Source organism: Drosophila mojavensis, unplaced genomic scaffold, assembly GCF_018153725.1.
Source record: "Drosophila mojavensis isolate 15081-1352.22 unplaced genomic scaffold, ASM1815372v1 contig_136, whole genome shotgun sequence".
NCBI lineage: Eukaryota > Metazoa > Arthropoda > Insecta > Diptera > Drosophilidae > Drosophila > Drosophila mojavensis.
Window position 1 is genome coordinate 10,248,045 of NW_025318667.1, and position 16,925 is coordinate 10,264,969.

General features: G+C 44.2%; 2 protein-coding genes and 2 long non-coding RNA genes across 6 annotated transcripts; 2 read left to right on the forward strand and 2 right to left on the reverse strand.

The window, feature by feature from the left end:
• Window positions 1–350: 350 nt before the first annotated feature.
• Window positions 351–7,909, forward strand: LOC6585139 (protein yellow). The gene is made up of 2 exons (XM_002010742.3): window positions 351–794; window positions 6,369–7,909. The coding sequence occupies exons 1-2, from the start codon at window positions 542–544 to the stop codon at window positions 7,745–7,747; spliced, it is 1,632 nt and encodes a 543-aa protein (XP_002010778.1). The 5' UTR covers window positions 351–541; the 3' UTR covers window positions 7,748–7,909.
• Window positions 1,630–3,663, reverse strand: LOC26527329. The gene is made up of 4 exons (XR_001449010.3): window positions 3,460–3,663; window positions 2,258–2,837; window positions 2,009–2,198; window positions 1,630–1,868 (listed from the first exon to the last, which is right to left on the reverse strand). It is a non-coding gene; the product is annotated as an uncharacterized LOC26527329 (long non-coding RNA).
• Window positions 7,910–8,779: 870 nt separating the features above from the next.
• Window positions 8,780–9,169, reverse strand: LOC116804544. The gene is made up of 2 exons (XR_004364535.1): window positions 9,009–9,169; window positions 8,780–8,943 (listed from the first exon to the last, which is right to left on the reverse strand). It is a non-coding gene; the product is annotated as an uncharacterized LOC116804544 (long non-coding RNA).
• A 52-nt stretch (window positions 9,170–9,221) lies between these two features.
• Window positions 9,222–14,930, forward strand: LOC6585140 (ubiquitin carboxyl-terminal hydrolase 45). 3 transcript variants are annotated; one of them, XR_006358081.1, is made up of 6 exons: window positions 10,662–10,758; window positions 10,867–11,273; window positions 11,347–11,897; window positions 11,959–13,091; window positions 13,183–14,678; window positions 14,770–14,930. XR_006358081.1 is itself a non-coding variant. In XM_044011608.1 (5 exons), exons 2-5 carry the CDS (start codon window positions 10,938–10,940, stop codon window positions 14,430–14,432), a joined length of 3,270 nt encoding a protein of 1,089 aa, XP_043867543.1. In that variant the 5' UTR covers window positions 9,222–9,345; window positions 10,867–10,937; the 3' UTR covers window positions 14,433–14,930. The 3 variants fall into 3 exon arrangements, 2 of the variants coding, with proteins under 2 accessions (XP_043867543.1, XP_043867542.1); XM_044011608.1 differs by lacking the exon at window positions 10,662–10,758 and adding an exon at window positions 9,222–9,345 and having other exon boundaries at window positions 13,183–14,930; XM_044011607.1 differs by having other exon boundaries at window positions 13,183–14,930.
• Window positions 14,931–16,925: the final 1,995 nt, after the last annotated feature.

Consider the following 16,925-nt stretch of genomic DNA (forward strand, 5'->3'; position numbering starts at 1 on the left):
TTATTAGCGCTGAGCCGATTTGATTAAAACAAATTCATTAAACGGAACTACAGCAGTCTGCACGGGCAGGGGGGCAGAGGGCAGTGGTGAAGGAGGCGTGGCCTCTGAAGGGGTACAGGGGTTTATCTAAACATGCGTGAAAATCAATCATGGTAGCAAAAGACAATGGCACAGCGAGAGCCAAGCCGCCCGAGCCGGCCGACTGCTGCCGAAGAGGAAGCCACGCGCTTGTGCCTTCGGCAACTGTTGCTGCCGCAGCGGCAACAGCAGCAACAGTTGCTGCTGCTAATGCTGCGACTGCAAAAATAAGTTTATATAAAACGTGAACGAAAAGTTATGGCCAACAGTCGTGAACGCGCCAGCCGCTCGAGCTGAGATTTAAGCCAAACAAATATAATCATAATCCAAGCCACGCCCCCAGCAAAGGACAAAGGACACCAGCGCCTTTAGCCAAGACATAGACAGTTGCATATATACTCTTTTTTGTTCAGTGTACTTGTGTGTATTCCCAACCATTCAGCAGCTGTATTGCGCATACGCCATGCACGCCCCTCGACTGCCCATCCGCCTGCTGGGCCTGCTCGGCCTGCTGCTCCTGCTGGCTGGCCACGCCCACGCCGCCTACAAGCTGCAGGAGCGCTACAGCTGGAACCAGCTGGACTTTGCCTTCCCCAGCGAAAGGCTCAAGGACCAGGCCATCGCCAGCGGCGACTACATCCCGCAGAACGCCCTGCCCGTTGGCGTCGAGCACTTCGGCAATCGGCTGTTCGTCACAGTGCCGCGCTGGCGCGACGGTGAGTAGAGCTACATATGTGCATCGATTAATCAATCAGTCAATCAACCAATCAATCAGGCATTTTGGGCCTCATTAGCTTTGCCAAAAAGGCAGAAATCTCCTTCGGCCCGCTTTGGTCGTGTTTCGCACTTGTTTTCCACTCAATTAACATGTTCGATTGATCAACAAATTGATTGCCTGATTGACGCAACGCGACTCTGCGTATGTCATTAAGGCAACCAGCTCAGCTAATTGACACCTGTGCTTCGACACTTGCGATGCTATTGCCGTATAATTAGCGATATATCAGGCCATCTGCTATCTCTGATTGAACATGTGACTGAATCACATTCAACATAAATTGCCTTAGAAGTAAATCGGAGTAGAATTTCGGAATGTGCTGCAGAAATTCGCTTAATATTTGTTTAACAAATTACATTTCATATTACAACTAAAAATCTTGTGAAGTTACTATTTAGTTATATGTGATTGAGTGAAACATACTACAAGAAAAGTATTACGAAAATGTACAAAAGTTTTGTAATTTGGAACGGAAGCGGAATAATTGAAATTTGTGCTAAAAATATTGTTAGTTGTCTTTTTTTTTAATGTAAAAAAAAAAGTTATAATTTTTTTAAAAGAAGTTTAAAATATTCATAAATATAAATTACGCCTCAAATTTTTTTTATTTTAAAATATTTTACAATTCTCCTAAAACGGAGAAGTGATAGCTTGAAGTGGACTAATTAAAATTCAAATATCTATATAGTATTTTAATTTTTAAGGAACAAATTTAAAACATTAGAAAATATCAATTTAATTTCTTCAGTTATAATTAAATAATTTTCAATATCTTCACAAATTACAAATATTTAATGTAAATATTAATTTAAACATCATTTTTAGCTAAAGTTTTTGTGCCACCGCCAAGTTGAGTTCAGTGCTCAAAAGAAAAACCAAGTCATTCCGTACTTCAATTAAGCCAAACATAATTTAATTAGCAGCCAATTCTAACGGTTGTTGTATAACAATAAAGCAGCATTGCGCGGCTCTCAAAAGTTTACCACACACAATTTATGAAAAGCCAATTTAACTATAAATAAATAAAAAAAAAACAATAATAATGAAAAACAAGAAAATTGTGAAGGCTTCATCACAGCCTTGAAGAAAAACAAGAAAAACCAATACAAAAAAAAAAAAAAAAAAAAAAACAAAAAAACAAACTGAACATACCTAAATGGCAATAGTAAACAATTAGCTGCGTTTCGATTCCAAGTGAGAGTTGGAGCTGCATTCGAGTGCAACAAGTTTGAATAGTTGAATGCAATAATGTGCTGTGTTGAGTTGTTTGTTTGGCTCGTTTTTCTTTCTGGTTGGTTCTGCACGATATGACAATTGGCTTACCAAATGGTCAAGGAAATATCTGCAAAACGAACTTGAATTATATAACACAATATTCGACAGTTAAGTTAAATATTTCACCAAGCCGTTGAATGCTTCCTGTACGCAAGAGTATTGGAATACTGCTAGAAAATTCCACTGATTTAGAGAGATCGCATTATAGAAGAGATCACATTTTGCGTGCTTCATCTTTCTCTCTTTTCATCTATCTTTTTTCGTTATCCGTTTTCAAACTTCCGCCTTGTATCTTCTATCCCTCATATTCCATCTTTATTATTCCATATTGTATGATCTATACTCCGTAATCCATCGTTCATAATCCAACTTCCAGCTTACAGATTCCATCTGCCATCCTTCTTCCGTTCATCATTCTTCATCTTCCATAGTTTTACATATTTCATAGTCCATATTCCATATTCCATATTCCATATTGCATAATCCATAATCCATTTTCCGTCTTCCATCTTCAATCTTCCATCTTCCATCATTCATATTCCATCTTTAATCCTCTATTCTTCATATCCATGATATGGAAATATCCAGTCTTCCATATCCAGTCTTCCATACTTCAACTTTTATATAATAGTTTATCCATGACCTTTCATTCTTCATCTTCCATACTTTCGCTTCCATCCCTCAGTTTCCGCCGCTCTTCCTTAAACTGTAAATGAGACGCAGTCGAGTCTAATATATTTACAAATTCAACACAAGAAAGAAACTTTACAGAAATATTGACAGCTTTGTCTTAGGTCCTAATCAATATCTATGAGCAGATTTCTAGGTTTCACAAGTCAACCGCAGCCTTGGGCCGCATTTGAGGAATGGCATTTGAATATGAATATTGGAATGGCACCGCTGGCAACGCCTCAAGAAGGTCGGCCAAATCAAAAGCCAAAAGCCAAGTGCCAAGTGCCAAGTGGCAAGTGGCAAGTGGGCGCATAGGCTTCAGTCGAACTTGGTGCGGCAAAGTAATCGAAAGCGAAAGTAATCCGTAAAATGTGGCTTAAGTCCAAATCAATTAGCTAATCTTAAGTGGAGTTCACAACTTACAATAGCCACAAGCGCAGTCAGTTGACAGATACAAAAGGTATTACCAGGTAGCCAAGTGCCCGGCCGCTCAATTCAATTCAATTTCGATTCCCATTGAAAGGTTCATTGAAACATTAACAAATCAATCAACTTCAGGCCCTCACAAAAATGAGTTGGTCAACAAAGAATGAATCACAACGCGATTGTCGATTGGCCAAAGAACAGCAGGCTCCCATATTAAACAAGATACTTACTTCTCAATTTTTACAACAATATACCTATTGATATATGCGAGTGCTGGTCAGCAAATCTTGCCACACAATACAACTTTTACGCGACAAACTTAATTATGTTGAATGGAAATATTTTCGGTTTGACAAGTTGAATGCAAATACTTTAAGCCTAATTCACATTCCATTCAAGTTTGACATGCAAACAGTGCTGGAAAACGAAAGCGGTTTGCTAGAGATGGAATTTGTCGCTAGTCTCTGTACATATCGAGTTTTTGCGGGATTGTTAAGGATTTCGCAGGCTCAAGCAATCGATTCAATATTTTCACTCTGGCCATTGTCAGTGCTGGATAATGAAATATGTTTGGCATTCATTGACACTAGTCGACTTTGGTATTTAATTTGATATCAACTTATTAGGAATGTTAGCTGTCTCAAATTAGTTTTGTAATGGGCCAGTGTTTGAAAACGTCGACAAGACTTTTGCTTAATTAGCATTAACAGTGCTAGAAAACGAAAATTCATATGAAGTCATATCAAATCGCTATCATCGTTAAGTTTTAAATAAATTTATTAAATTGTCTCCAACTACTCTAGTAAATGTGGTAGATTAAAGCAAACCTGATCAGTGCTGATAAATGCATTTCGAATGTGCAATTATTCAGAACCGAATGCAAATTAAATTGGCGAATTGAAATTCGCTTACAAATCGCGCGTTTCCCACATAATTTAAAGCCTAATGAAAACGGATTTCGAAGCCGATTCGCAAGAGAAAAAACAAATTATAATTATTTTGTGGCATGTCGATTCAATTCGCTTCGATTCGATTCGATTCGATTACCTTTTTTCATCTTTTTTTTTTTTTTTTTTTTTTTGCAATTTCAATGAGCTTGGAGCCATTGAATTACAAATTGATATCAACAGCTACCGAATGTCTCAATGCGCCTCCTTTTGGCGCGCCAATGATCGCTCATTGCAATTGACATACTGGAAATGCGAACACACACATGGCGGTAAAGAGAGAGAGAGAGAGAGAGAGAGCGAGAGAGAGAGAGCGAGAGAGAGAGAGAGAGCGAGAGACAGGGAGATGTATCGGGATAGAAAGAGAGGGAGAGAGGGAGACGGCGTTATCTGGCTAATGGTAAATTCATTGGTTTTTAACCACTTGCAAACGCGCTAAGCGACCAAAATTAATGTTTATTAAAATGCGCTCATTGCGCTACTGTTTATAATGCATGGGAACAGGTCCGCTGAGCGGAGAAATACATATAACCAGATCAGCGTTACAAACCGAAACACCGAAAGACAGACGGATGGACACAATTATGCATCGAGTCTGACAGGCAGCTGACACATGCATGCAGTGGCTACAAAATAAAGTTGTTTATGCTGTTAAGTGAACAGGGTATTCATTTGTCATCACACGAAACAGATTACACAAACATCGGGCGAGACATTCCAGATTGAGTTTTGAGCTGGAGTCGGTCGTCGGAGTTGGAATTTTGAAGTGGCAAAGATTTGCTGAAAGCCAAACTAAACTCAGATTCCATGACAGGCCTAATGCATTTAAATAGATGATTAGATCGATAGCAAATACAAGTTTTCCATTCCAGAGTAAATGCTGCAATAGAACTAATTAAGCAGTGACTCCTGCCATTTGCCATTGCCTGAAAGTCTTGCCAGACTTCAATTGCACTTCAGGCAGTACCAGATCTGAGCTCTACAAATGTATAAATGTACGGCCTATGGAGACCCCAGCTAGGCATCGATAATTACCGATTTCTTTTTCCATATAAGTTACACTGCAAATGTCATATATGTACATATATGTACGTATACAAATCTTGCATTTCCTGTCTGCCCAAAATCGATATTTATCGATTTATGCAACCAATGCACAGATATGGATGAGGCCAATGCTTCTGCTGCATATCAAAAATATAATTTCCTCATTCTAAGCGTATCCGTCTCTTGCACACGGTAAACTAGCCCAACTAGCATATACCCTGCCAATGCGAGCAAATGAAAAGCAACTTCAGTCGGAAACGAAGACTTAAATCGAATTAGCTAACTGCATTTGGATTTGTGAAATGCTGCTTATTCAAGCTCGCGTTTTGTAAATGCATTTTGCTGATTGCCCGTGGGCAGAGAAGGGGGCTGCTTGTTAGCTGCTGGCTGTTAGCTGTTGGCTGTTAGCTGTTAGCTGTTAGCTGTTGCCTGTTGGCTGTTGGCTGTGGCAATGCTTGTGGGGACAGCTGTAGGTCGATGCCACTCATAGAATTAGCCAAGATAAGTGCGAGCGATGTCGCGCACGCCCGCTACCAGCAGCAACTGGTTAAAGTTGCGCTTGTCAACTGGAGCGGAAACGCAGACGATATGAACGACGCTGACGCTGACGCTGACGCTGACGATGACGATGGCGATGATGATGATATGATGCAGTGGCTAATGACAACGGAAATTGCTGGCATTTAATTTAAGTCGAGGAATCGAGGAGTCAGCGCATTAGCCAAGAAAAAGTTGCTTCGACTCACTTGACAACGTCTCATATCAAACACAACAGTTGACTGACTCACTCTCTCTCTCTCTCTCTCTCTCTCTCTCTCTCTCTCTCTCTCGCTGGCTGAGTGTCTGATTAACTGACTGACTAACTGATTGATGTCCAGCTCATAACACATCAATCGCCAGCCGACTAGAAAGTTGCATTTTCGACAGCCAAGACTGCAGCTTGAAATTGAAATCGTTGCAAATTGTTGAGTTTTTATCTTCGAGCTTCACTGAATATCTGTGTTCGCATTCATTGTCCAATGGCTTACCGCTAATGATCCTACACTCGAGTTATATATTGTGGAAAGGACTGCTTTCAGTTCATTGATTGTTCGATCCACCTGCTCATTCTACTGATAATACTTAACTTTGCTCATATCTTTTAGGCATTCCGGCCACATTAACCTACATCAATATGGATCGCAGTCTGTCGGGCTCGCCGGAGCTCATACCGTATCCGGACTGGCGCAGCAATACGGCTGGAGATTGCGCAAATAGCATTACGACAGCGTACCGCATCAAGGTAGACGAATGCGCGCGGCTTTGGGTGCTGGACACGGGCACCGTGGGCATTGGCAATACCACCACCAATCCCTGCCCGTACGCCGTGAACGTCTTCGATCTGACCACGAATACGAGAATCCGACGCTACGAACTGCGCCCCGAGGACACAAACCCGAACACGTTCATTGCCAACATAGCTGTGGACGTAGGCAAGACCTGCGATGATGCAATGGCATATTTCTCCGATGAGCTGGGCTACGGCCTGATCACGTATTCCTGGGAGCAGAACAAGTCCTGGCGGTTCTCGGCCCACTCCTACTTCTTCCCGGACCCACTGCGTGGCGATTACAACATCGCCGGCCTGAACTTCCAGTGGGGCGAGGAGGGCATCTTTGGCATGGCGCTGTCGCCCATACGTTCCGATGGCTATCGCACGCTCTACTTCAGTCCCCTGGCCAGCCATCGCCAGTTTGCGGTATCCACGCGCATCTTGAGGGACGAGTCGCGCACCGAGGACAGCTATCACGATTTCATTGCCTTGGACGAGCGCGGTCCCAATTCCCACACCACAGCTCGCGTGATGAGCGACGATGGCATCGAGCTGTTCAATCTGATCGATCAGAATGCAGTCGGCTGCTGGCACTCGTCGATGCCCTATACGCCGCAGTTCCATGGCATTGTGGATCGCGACGACGTGGGCCTAGTCTTTCCCGCGGACGTCAAGATCGATGAGAACAAGAATGTCTGGGTGCTGTCCGATCGTATGCCCGTCTTTCTGCTCTCCGATCTCGACTATAACGATGTCAATTTCCGCATCTATACCGCTCCGCTCGGCGTTCTCATCGAGAACACCGTCTGTGACTTGAGGAATAATGCCTATGGTCCCTCGAATTCGGTAAATTCCCCCAATCAGCAGCAGCCATCGCTGCCCGTTGGCCCACCCAATATCTATAAGCCATATCGTCCCGCTGGACCACCCAAGAAGCCCCAACTGTCAACCAGCTGGGCGCCAGCGCCACCCAGTCGCACCTATCTGCCCGCAGTATCTCCATCCGTTGACCCGGGACAGAGCATCTCTAGCGTTAGCGTTTCGACCGGAGTGGAGATACCCAAGGCATATGTCTTCAACCAGCACAACGGGCTCAACTATGAGACGAGCGGACCCCACCTCTTCCCATCCCATCAGTCCATTGCGCAGCGCGAGGGCCTGAAGAGTTACGTGAACGCCCGCCAGGCCGGCTGGTGGCATCATCATCATTGAGACGCCTATCACACTATCTCCTCGGCTGTCTCAAACGCCAATAATTGTTCGCCTTTATGAAGTGTTTTCTGAGTATTTTGCGTTCATTATTTTGTACTCTTCTTGAATCACAATTTTTAGTATTTAAGTGAAATTGTAAGCAAAATAAATATAAATATATATACTTTTTTTTTTTACTATTTAAAACTAAAATTCCTGAAAAAGTTGTTGTTTTTTTTTATCAGCTTCATTTAAAACGAGTTTCTGAAAAAGTGCTGGCATTTGGCAACAGATGGCGCCAATTAGCCGAAAACACAGTAAAAGCTCTGTATGGATCAGTTTTCAGTTGATTAAAGCTCACCTTTTCATGCAGGGTGCACGTGATTAGTAAATAGCCTAGGCCTGGAACCAAGCGATTTGGCTTTCTCGCAATCCTCCAGGCGCCATAACGGGGCGACAGCCGGGTTTAGCAAGTGAATGCTGCATGCATAATCTATTACCACTATTAGTGCTATTACGCAATTTGGCAAAGAGCAATAGCCACACAGCAATAAACCGGAAAGCAAACATGAAGAAATATTTAGATAGCCGACAATAAAATAAAATTTCGATGGGGTCTCACTTCAGTTTGATGAACTAAGTCAAAAAAAAAAAACCAACACAAACGATGCACTTACCATTGCGTTATGATGAATAATTTTGAATTTGAATTTGAATGCGCGCTACTAAGTTATCGATAGTTTCAACTCGACCGACCGCCACATCGGAGGAACCAGCTGTCACGATGCCACATCGATGGCTCAGCCACTCGCTGTGAAGTGCACGGTTGCAGTTCGGCATACTATCGATTTATTGTTTCGATGTTTTTTTCGTACGAATTAGATGCGAATGTGAACTAGTGATGTAAATTTGGGTCGAAAATTCGATGTCGATGTTCATCGATGTTTGCAAACTGATAAATCGATGTTGTGTAAAACATCGGCTATAAACATCGATGTATCGATATTTTCTACCAATTCCGTTATTTTTCGTTAATTCAATTCTTAAACAACATTTCTTCAACATTTTGTTCTATTTTATGAATGGACCGCAGGTGGTCCTTCATGTTGGTCGTGTTACCCGCAGTCTTCAAAACTTTGTTGCAAATGTTGCATTTTGCGCTATTTCCATCAATTTTTGTAAAGTGCCTCCAGCAAAAGCTTGTCTTTGTTGTTATTCTAGAATAAATACATTTGTAATTGCAAATAACTATATTTATATATATTTTCAACAATTTACTTACTTTGGCATTGCAAACACAGGGTAAAAAAATAAAACAAATTCGCGAATTTTTCTATGTGGCAGTGTATCCATATGTTCTGCAATGTTGTGAAATTTAACGCCCGATGTTCTGTCAAACATCGATGCATCGCTTAACATCGGTATCAATAAAAACATCGGAAAACATCGCCAAAAAAACATCGATTGTCGATGCATCGATGTTTTTTCACATCACTAATGTGAACGCAATTCAAGCTCACGTTTTTTTTGTTTGCTTGGTGTTTACGCAGTGGTGGCGCAAATCTAAAGAATCGCTAGAAGACTTCATGTGCATCGCATATTGCAGTAACTAAGTCAAGGTAAGCCAACAAAAACGACGCAACGCACACACGATGAGTTTGCAAAAAAATCAAAATCTTTTGCAACTGGACTGGCAAGGGCCCAACAAAAGTTGCAATCATTATAACTATCCTGTCTCGACCCCCGTGTGAACGTACGTGCGTGCGTGCGTGCGTGCGTGTGTGTGTGTGCGTACTGCAATGCATGTATGTATGTGTATGCGCGCAACTTTGTGCTTTTGTATATGTTGCCAAAAAAACAACAACAACAAATGAAAGAAAAATGGGTTTACTGTCCCCGAGATTCCAATGCGCGCTGCTTATGGCAGTTGCGTCGCGTTGCGTTGCGTTGCGTGGCTCGCACGACAGACAACACAAACACAAAACACAAAAGCAGACACGAAGCACAACAATGCTGCCTCTGCGAATGCGACTGCTGCGACTGCGACTGCTGCGACCCAATATGGCAGCACTTGAACTTAAACTTAACCTCAAACAGCAGCGCTGCGGCTGTCGGAGAAGCGCGGCGCGTGCCAATGAACGTGCGTCAAAGATCCGACATCAAAACTAATAGAACAAAACCAAAATAAATAAATAAAGCCAATCACTGCGCCTCCCCATTAAGTGGCCAGAACTGGAGCAGCAACCGAACACCCCGACACGGGCCCAACAATAACAACAAGCTAAGCTTTTGTTAGATGACCGAAGTTTCTACACTCTTTCAACTTGAAGTTCTGAGCGGACGAAGCTTGATTTGCGGTGCATTTCGATTGCCTAAGGTGACCCAAACAAACACTAATATACTAACGATAGTACTAAAGCTCAGCAGATAAGACTCAGCAAATGTTTTAGTATGAGCTTTGTGAACCCAGGCCGAACTGGTCCACACTATATAATGCATATTTAAGCGTATGCAGATAATTAGCCTCAGATAATTGATTGGCTCAGATTTGAAACCTGTTTCCGCAGTTCTCTTGCTGCACTATTCGTAGCCAAGTTAAGATTCCCACTCAGTGCACCCAATGCCCCGTATCAATCGGGCGATACGAACTGAGCGAAGTAGCTGAGACACTCGACACGATTGCTACTGTGAATGTCTAGCACAACAAAGAGGGCCAACGGCCAGGCGCTGTCAAATCAGTTCAAAATCTCTATCACAGCTCCTAATCAGTCATCAAAAACGTATCACGTAGACAAAGCAGTAACAGAATTTTTCGAAATTAGAATTTAGTGCGCTCTAATAGTGCTCAATGGAGAACCGCGTATGTTTTGGTGCCGGTTTAAAAGTAAACAAGAGCGACATTAAAAACAATAACAAACAAGCAAAGGAAAACCAGAGCAACAACATCAACGGCGATAATATTTCTAATAACAACAACCAATGCAAGCGGGACAACGAAACACTTGATGCACTTGGCACGAGGAATAATAAGAGTACTAGAATTTCATATTATATATACCGCTATCTAGAGCGAACAATAGGCGCCGTAGTGCTTCTGGTTGGTCGAGTCCTAGCTACAGTCTACTCCTTTTTCTTTTCAGTGCGCGCGAGGGGGTCCAGACAGCCGCTGGGTCAGTTGAAGAACGTCAACGGCAACACCTGCAGCGGCAGCATGGTTAAGAAGCGTCAGAGCGACGCACAGCAGGACGGCGGCAGCTGGTCAGACTCGGGCGAGGAGGAGATGGTGAATGGCCATGCCGCTGCCGGAAGCAATGCCCCGAGTTGCCAGCACATCAAGAAGGCGGTAGATCCGACACGTTTGCGGCGTCATCTCAAATCGACTGGATTGCTCTACGATTGCCAGATGTGTCAGAAACTGAATCCGCCCAGTGAGAGTGGCAATGAATCAGCTGCATGTGAATACGACAACACACTCTGGCTGTGCCTCAAGTGCGGCACACAGCTGTGCAGCCGCGAGCGCAACAAGCACGCATTACTCCACTACCAGGTAAAAGCAATCGCACACCTTTCCGATCTGCATATATATAACCGTAATTACTTCTTGTTGCATTCACCTGCAGACTCCGCATTCGGACTCGCACGCTCTGGCGTTGAACACGCGCTCATTCAAGATCTGGTGCTACGACTGCGGCAGTGAGGTGTGCGCCAACTCGCGCAAGAACTTGCTCGATTGTGTGGAACTAGTGAAGCGCCTGGCCCAGAAGCCGCTCGCCACCGTCGCCGACGTGCAGTACAAAATAATATCAACGCTGGACCAAATCAGTCCCATTGTGCCGATGACTGGGGGCAAACAGATGAGCGCGACCACTGTGGGCAATACGGCCATACCGATGCCGCCCCCTACGCCTCCATCGCCACCGCCGTCAGCCAGCTCGACGGGCTCAGTGCCCGGCATGGCCAAGCGTGTGCTGGACAAGCGTGTCATCTGTCAGACGGCGACTGGCGTGCCGTCCACTTCATCTGTGGGCAACCCGGAGCTGGATCGATTGCCACGCGTGCGTGGTCTGACCAATTTGGGTAATACGTGCTTCTTCAATGCGGTTATGCAGTGTCTGGCTCAGACGCCATTCTTACTGGACGTACTCAAGGAACTGGCTGAGCCCGGAGAGCAGTAAGTTCCAAATGACGAAATGGAAATGCTTTGGCTAATTTTTTACTCAATTTTCACGCAGATTTGTGCTGCCCGGCGGCACGTTTAACTTTAAGGACAAGGGCGACGTTGAGCTGCCCATGATAAGGGGCACACTCTGCTCGTGGGGCAATCTCACCTCCGCCCTGGCCAATGCACTGGAGGAACTGCAGTCCGGTGGCGGCGTCTTTACGCCCAGCAAACTCTTTGACAAACTGTGCGCCAAATGCCCCCAGTTTACTGGAGGAGATCAGCACGATGCGCACGAGCTGCTGCGCCAGTTGCTGGAGAGCGTGCGCTCTGAGGACTTGAAGCGCTATCAGCGCGTCATATTGCAGAACTTGGGGTACAAGGATCAGGATATTAGCAGCGTGTCGGAGGAGCTGCGCCAGAAGTGCAAGATCTATGGCAATCAGGCAGCCGATCGCATACTGCGCCCGGACCAGGTGTTTCGCGGCTTTCTCGTCTCGACACTGACGTGTCAGGATTGCTTTAACATCTCCTCGCGACACGAGTACTTCTTGGATATATCACTGCCCGTCGCAGTGGAGAAGCCGCAGCCGCCTCAGCGTCGCAGAACTAGTCCCGAGAGCTCGCCCTCGTCCACTAACCAGAGCAACAGTGTCAACCCGAAGCTCAGCAACGGCGAGTCGGAAGTGGGCGTGCCGTCGCCTCCGTTTTATCTGCACACTGATGGCCCGGAAACGCTGGGGCCATCCAAAGCTCAGGTGAAGAAGGAGAAGGAGCGCGAACGCAAGGCCAAGCGCGCCGCCAAGCACCAGCGCACCAAGCAGGCCCAACGGCTCTCGCTTAAGCTGAACAACAGCGATGAGTCAAACGGCGGCGGCGGCGGCGGAGATGACGTCGATGGCGAGCAGCAGCCCGGCAGTGGCGATAGCCAGGGGCAGGCGCAGCCCACTTCCGCCGACACGGATAGTGAGAAGACACGCTCGGCGCCCTGGGGCGAGGGTCCTCGTACCAAATCGGCTTCCCAGAGCGCAACAACATCGGAGCAATCTGACGCCGACGTTGAGGACAATCTGGTTGATGACGCAGCCGCCGGCCGCAATGCCAAGTTCTACACAGACAGCAACGGCAACTCGCAGCCGGTGGGCGAGAAGCGCGACGATACGCCCGAGCACATGGACAAGGATTCGCTGGAGGAGGACGAGAATGGTGAGCAAGCAATCTAAATGGGCTGGCAATGTGAATGCATACGACAGGGACGGCAAATGTTAATGTTGTCTCGCTCTATTTATGTTTACAGACTCAGGCATAGCCACCAGTCCGGCACCCACCACAGCAACCAACAGCGCGGCCAGCACCACCAGCACCGCCAGCAATGGCACCAGCAGCAACAATAACAACAATGAAGCCAACAGCCGGACCGATGCGAACGCCCCAGCTGACGGCGCGGCAGCCAGCCTGGTGAACGCCAGCTTGAGCGAGAAGGGCGCCTCTCTAATACGTCAATTCTCATCGGGGCAGCTGCAGCTGAAGATGGAGCAGCTGAAGCTGCGGGAGCAGGCCAAGAATGCGGCGCCCTCGAAGCGTGTGCGCACCCAAAGCTATTCGGACTGGAGCACTACGATTGCGCCGCGCTATCAGTGCGAGGTGGGTGAGTGCTCGGTGGCGTCGTGTCTCAACAATTTCACCGCCGTGGAGCTGATGACGGGCCAGAACAAAGTCGGCTGCGAGAGCTGCACCCGCCGCATCAACGGATCCGATCCCCAAGCCAAAACTGTAAATACAAATGCGACCAAGCAGCTGCTGGTGTCCAGTCCGCCGGCTGTGCTGATCTTGCATCTGAAGAGATTCCAGTTGGGGCCGCGTTGCATTTTCCGCAAGCTGACGCGCCCGGTCAGCTACACTGTCCTGCTGGATATAGCCGCCTTCTGCGGCTCCAAAGTGAAGAACTTGCCCAACATCGATCGCAAGCAGAAGAAGCTGCTCTATGCGCTCTACGGCGTCGTGGAGCACTCTGGCGGCTTATATGGCGGACACTACACCGCCTATGTGAAGGTGCGCCCGAAGGTGACTCCCGATGATAAGCGCTGGAAATTCTTGCCGCACGGCAGCAAAGCTGAGCTGGATCAAGACGATGAGCAGCTAAAGAAGCTCGAGGAGCTGCTAGCCAAGGAGAAGGCCCGTGAGATGCGTATGAATGCCTTGGATGATAGCGATGATTTCACCAGCTCAAGCAGCAATGCATCCACCACAGATGATTCCACCTCTGACCTAAGCAATGGCGCTGTCGATGAGTCTGTTGCTGGTGCTGATGCTGGTGCCGACGCCGACGCCGCTGCTGCTGCTGGTGCCGCTCCTGCTCCTGCTGCGGGCGTTGACGGCTCATCCGATCAGCCGGCGAGCATGGCCAGCGGCGAGGAGGAAGCGGCCAATGTGAAGGCACCGCCCGGCAAATGGTATTACGTATCGGACTCGCGCGTCCAGGAAGTCAGCGAGGATGCGGCCCTCAAGGCACAGGCGTATCTGCTGTTCTATGAGCGTATCTATTAGACACTGGAGATCAGCTCCAGCGGTTCGAAATGGCCGCCCGCATCGTTCCACTAGCTTAGCATAGATATTTGGAGGTTATTTAATTCTTTTAATACTGTTCCTGATTGTTTTCGTTACTATCCTTAAATTATTGCATTTGGAGCGCGAACCACATTGGCGCGACCTACAACGAAGATAATGGACTGAAAAGACATGCAGAAAGGGAAGCGGCTCACACCTAAAAAGGAAAAAAGGAAAAACGGCAGAGTAATGCATTTTAGATTGTTGTTGTTTTGTTTTTTTTTTTTGTTTAATTTTTTTTTATTTGATTAATTTTTATTTTTTTCTTGTCAAAAAGCTATGGATAGATCAGCAGGCGAGGTATATGCCATAGGCATGTATAATATATAAACCCAGCCACAGACACAGAAACAGACATATACATATACAGAAAAGATGGACTGAAAAGACACACACACAGAGAAAGGACTCTGAACGTAGAGTGGAACTGGCACTTGAATGCATTTTATAAACAATTTCATGGATAGAACGGCAGGCAATCTATATATACATATATATATATATATATATATATATATATACAGACACACACACACTCATATACACCAAAATTGATTAGTTCACGAATTGACAAACATATGTGTTTGATCACTCTCTCTCCGGATTTCGGCATACAAATATGATGAGGATGATGATAATGATGATGCTGATGATGATATACCTTGAATACACACACACAACAACCAACGCAGATAATTAAAATAAATCATATTTATTTTATTATTATGTTTATTATTATTATTATAGTTATTACCTTAGCGATTGAATGTGTGTGTTATTTTCTTATTCTTTTTAATAAACTTGTGCAAAAGCGTAGCTAAAGAAAGAGTTGAGCGAGAGAATTTGGATAACCTAACATATACATATATGTATACATATATATAAATATAAATAGAGATTTTTTTTACAATTTTATTAAATAGTCTTAAGTTAGCTGCATATATATATATATATATAACCATATATGTATGTATATCTATATATATTTAGTCTGTGGTCCAAAAGAGATTAACATTGCCTCAAAAGACGATAAAGTGTTAAACAATAGCGAAAGAGAGGAAAAACGAATAAAACGAACAAGAACCACTGAATGAATGCAACAAAAGAACAACAAAATTGTAAAGAAAAAGAAACAGTTAATTAATTACAATTGTTTATTACGAATAACAATGAGAATGTTGATGGATCATAGGGAATGAATCAAATACAACCAATTGCTCGCTTCTGCCAACCTTATACTAATTGTAATCCAATTCAATTGACTAAATATAAGTATATAAACAATTAAACAAACAATATAAAAGAAAAAAAAAATAGTAAAACGAATTCTATATACACACATATTACTATATATGTATATAAATACATCTATATATATATATATATGCATGTATAATACCTTGATCTCTGTTGCAGCTACACAATGTTAAATGTTCCGACTAATTATATGGAAATCGCAACAAGATACATATATCCGACAAGCATCCAAAAATATACACACATCTATATACCAGAATCGAGAGAAATTACATCCAAGTATATGTACCCCAAGTTATATGTACCCACATTTATCTTGTGACCTAGACTATGCGAATCGATTTACTTATATATAAATACTACAAAAGATGTTCATAGACTAAATGTAAAATTGATGGTTTTACTTGCCGTGGATCTGTTTTGGTTGTAGGTATACCAACTACATCATCTATATTTGCATTGTCGGGGAGCAGACGGCTATAGGTATAGGATTTACCAACAACATTTCTATTGCCGGAGAGTATATGCTTACGACTCATCGATTGATGGACCTATGACTGGTTCTAAGTATACGAAGCACTTAAAAACCAATGGATTTACTTACCTTTGATCTGTATATGCTTATGGATATACTAAGTACTACATCTACAATTGTATGGTCGCAGAGGCATACGAATTACTAATGGACTTATTGCCCTCTGATCTGTGTTTTCTGTATATAGCTATACTAAGTAAGTCATCTACATATATCTGTAAGGCTTTTAGGTATAGAATTCACAAAGCACTTAAAGTGTGTTTCAACTCTCGGAAAGTATACTATTTCTGGAGTATTCTTTCAAATGCTGTAGCATATTTTTCGGCGTTGCTTGTTCGAGTAGAAACCTTCACGTCTATCTGAATTTTATGTTAAGTAACCGAGAATCAGACTTGGTTTGGGTACTTACTTTGACTCAGAAACTAATTCGAATGGAAAGCTGAGAAGATTTTTTGTCACATTTAGGAGTTTCGGTATCCAAGAAAAGTTTCCATGCCTACATTAACTTTATTTGTGATTTAGATATCGTATATCATATAGACACCCACGTCCTCTGCTCCTTTCACAATGGCTACTCCTTGAGTATGACAGTAGTATCTGCAAATCCCTATAGGACTTCGGCTCAATTAAGGAAACAACGG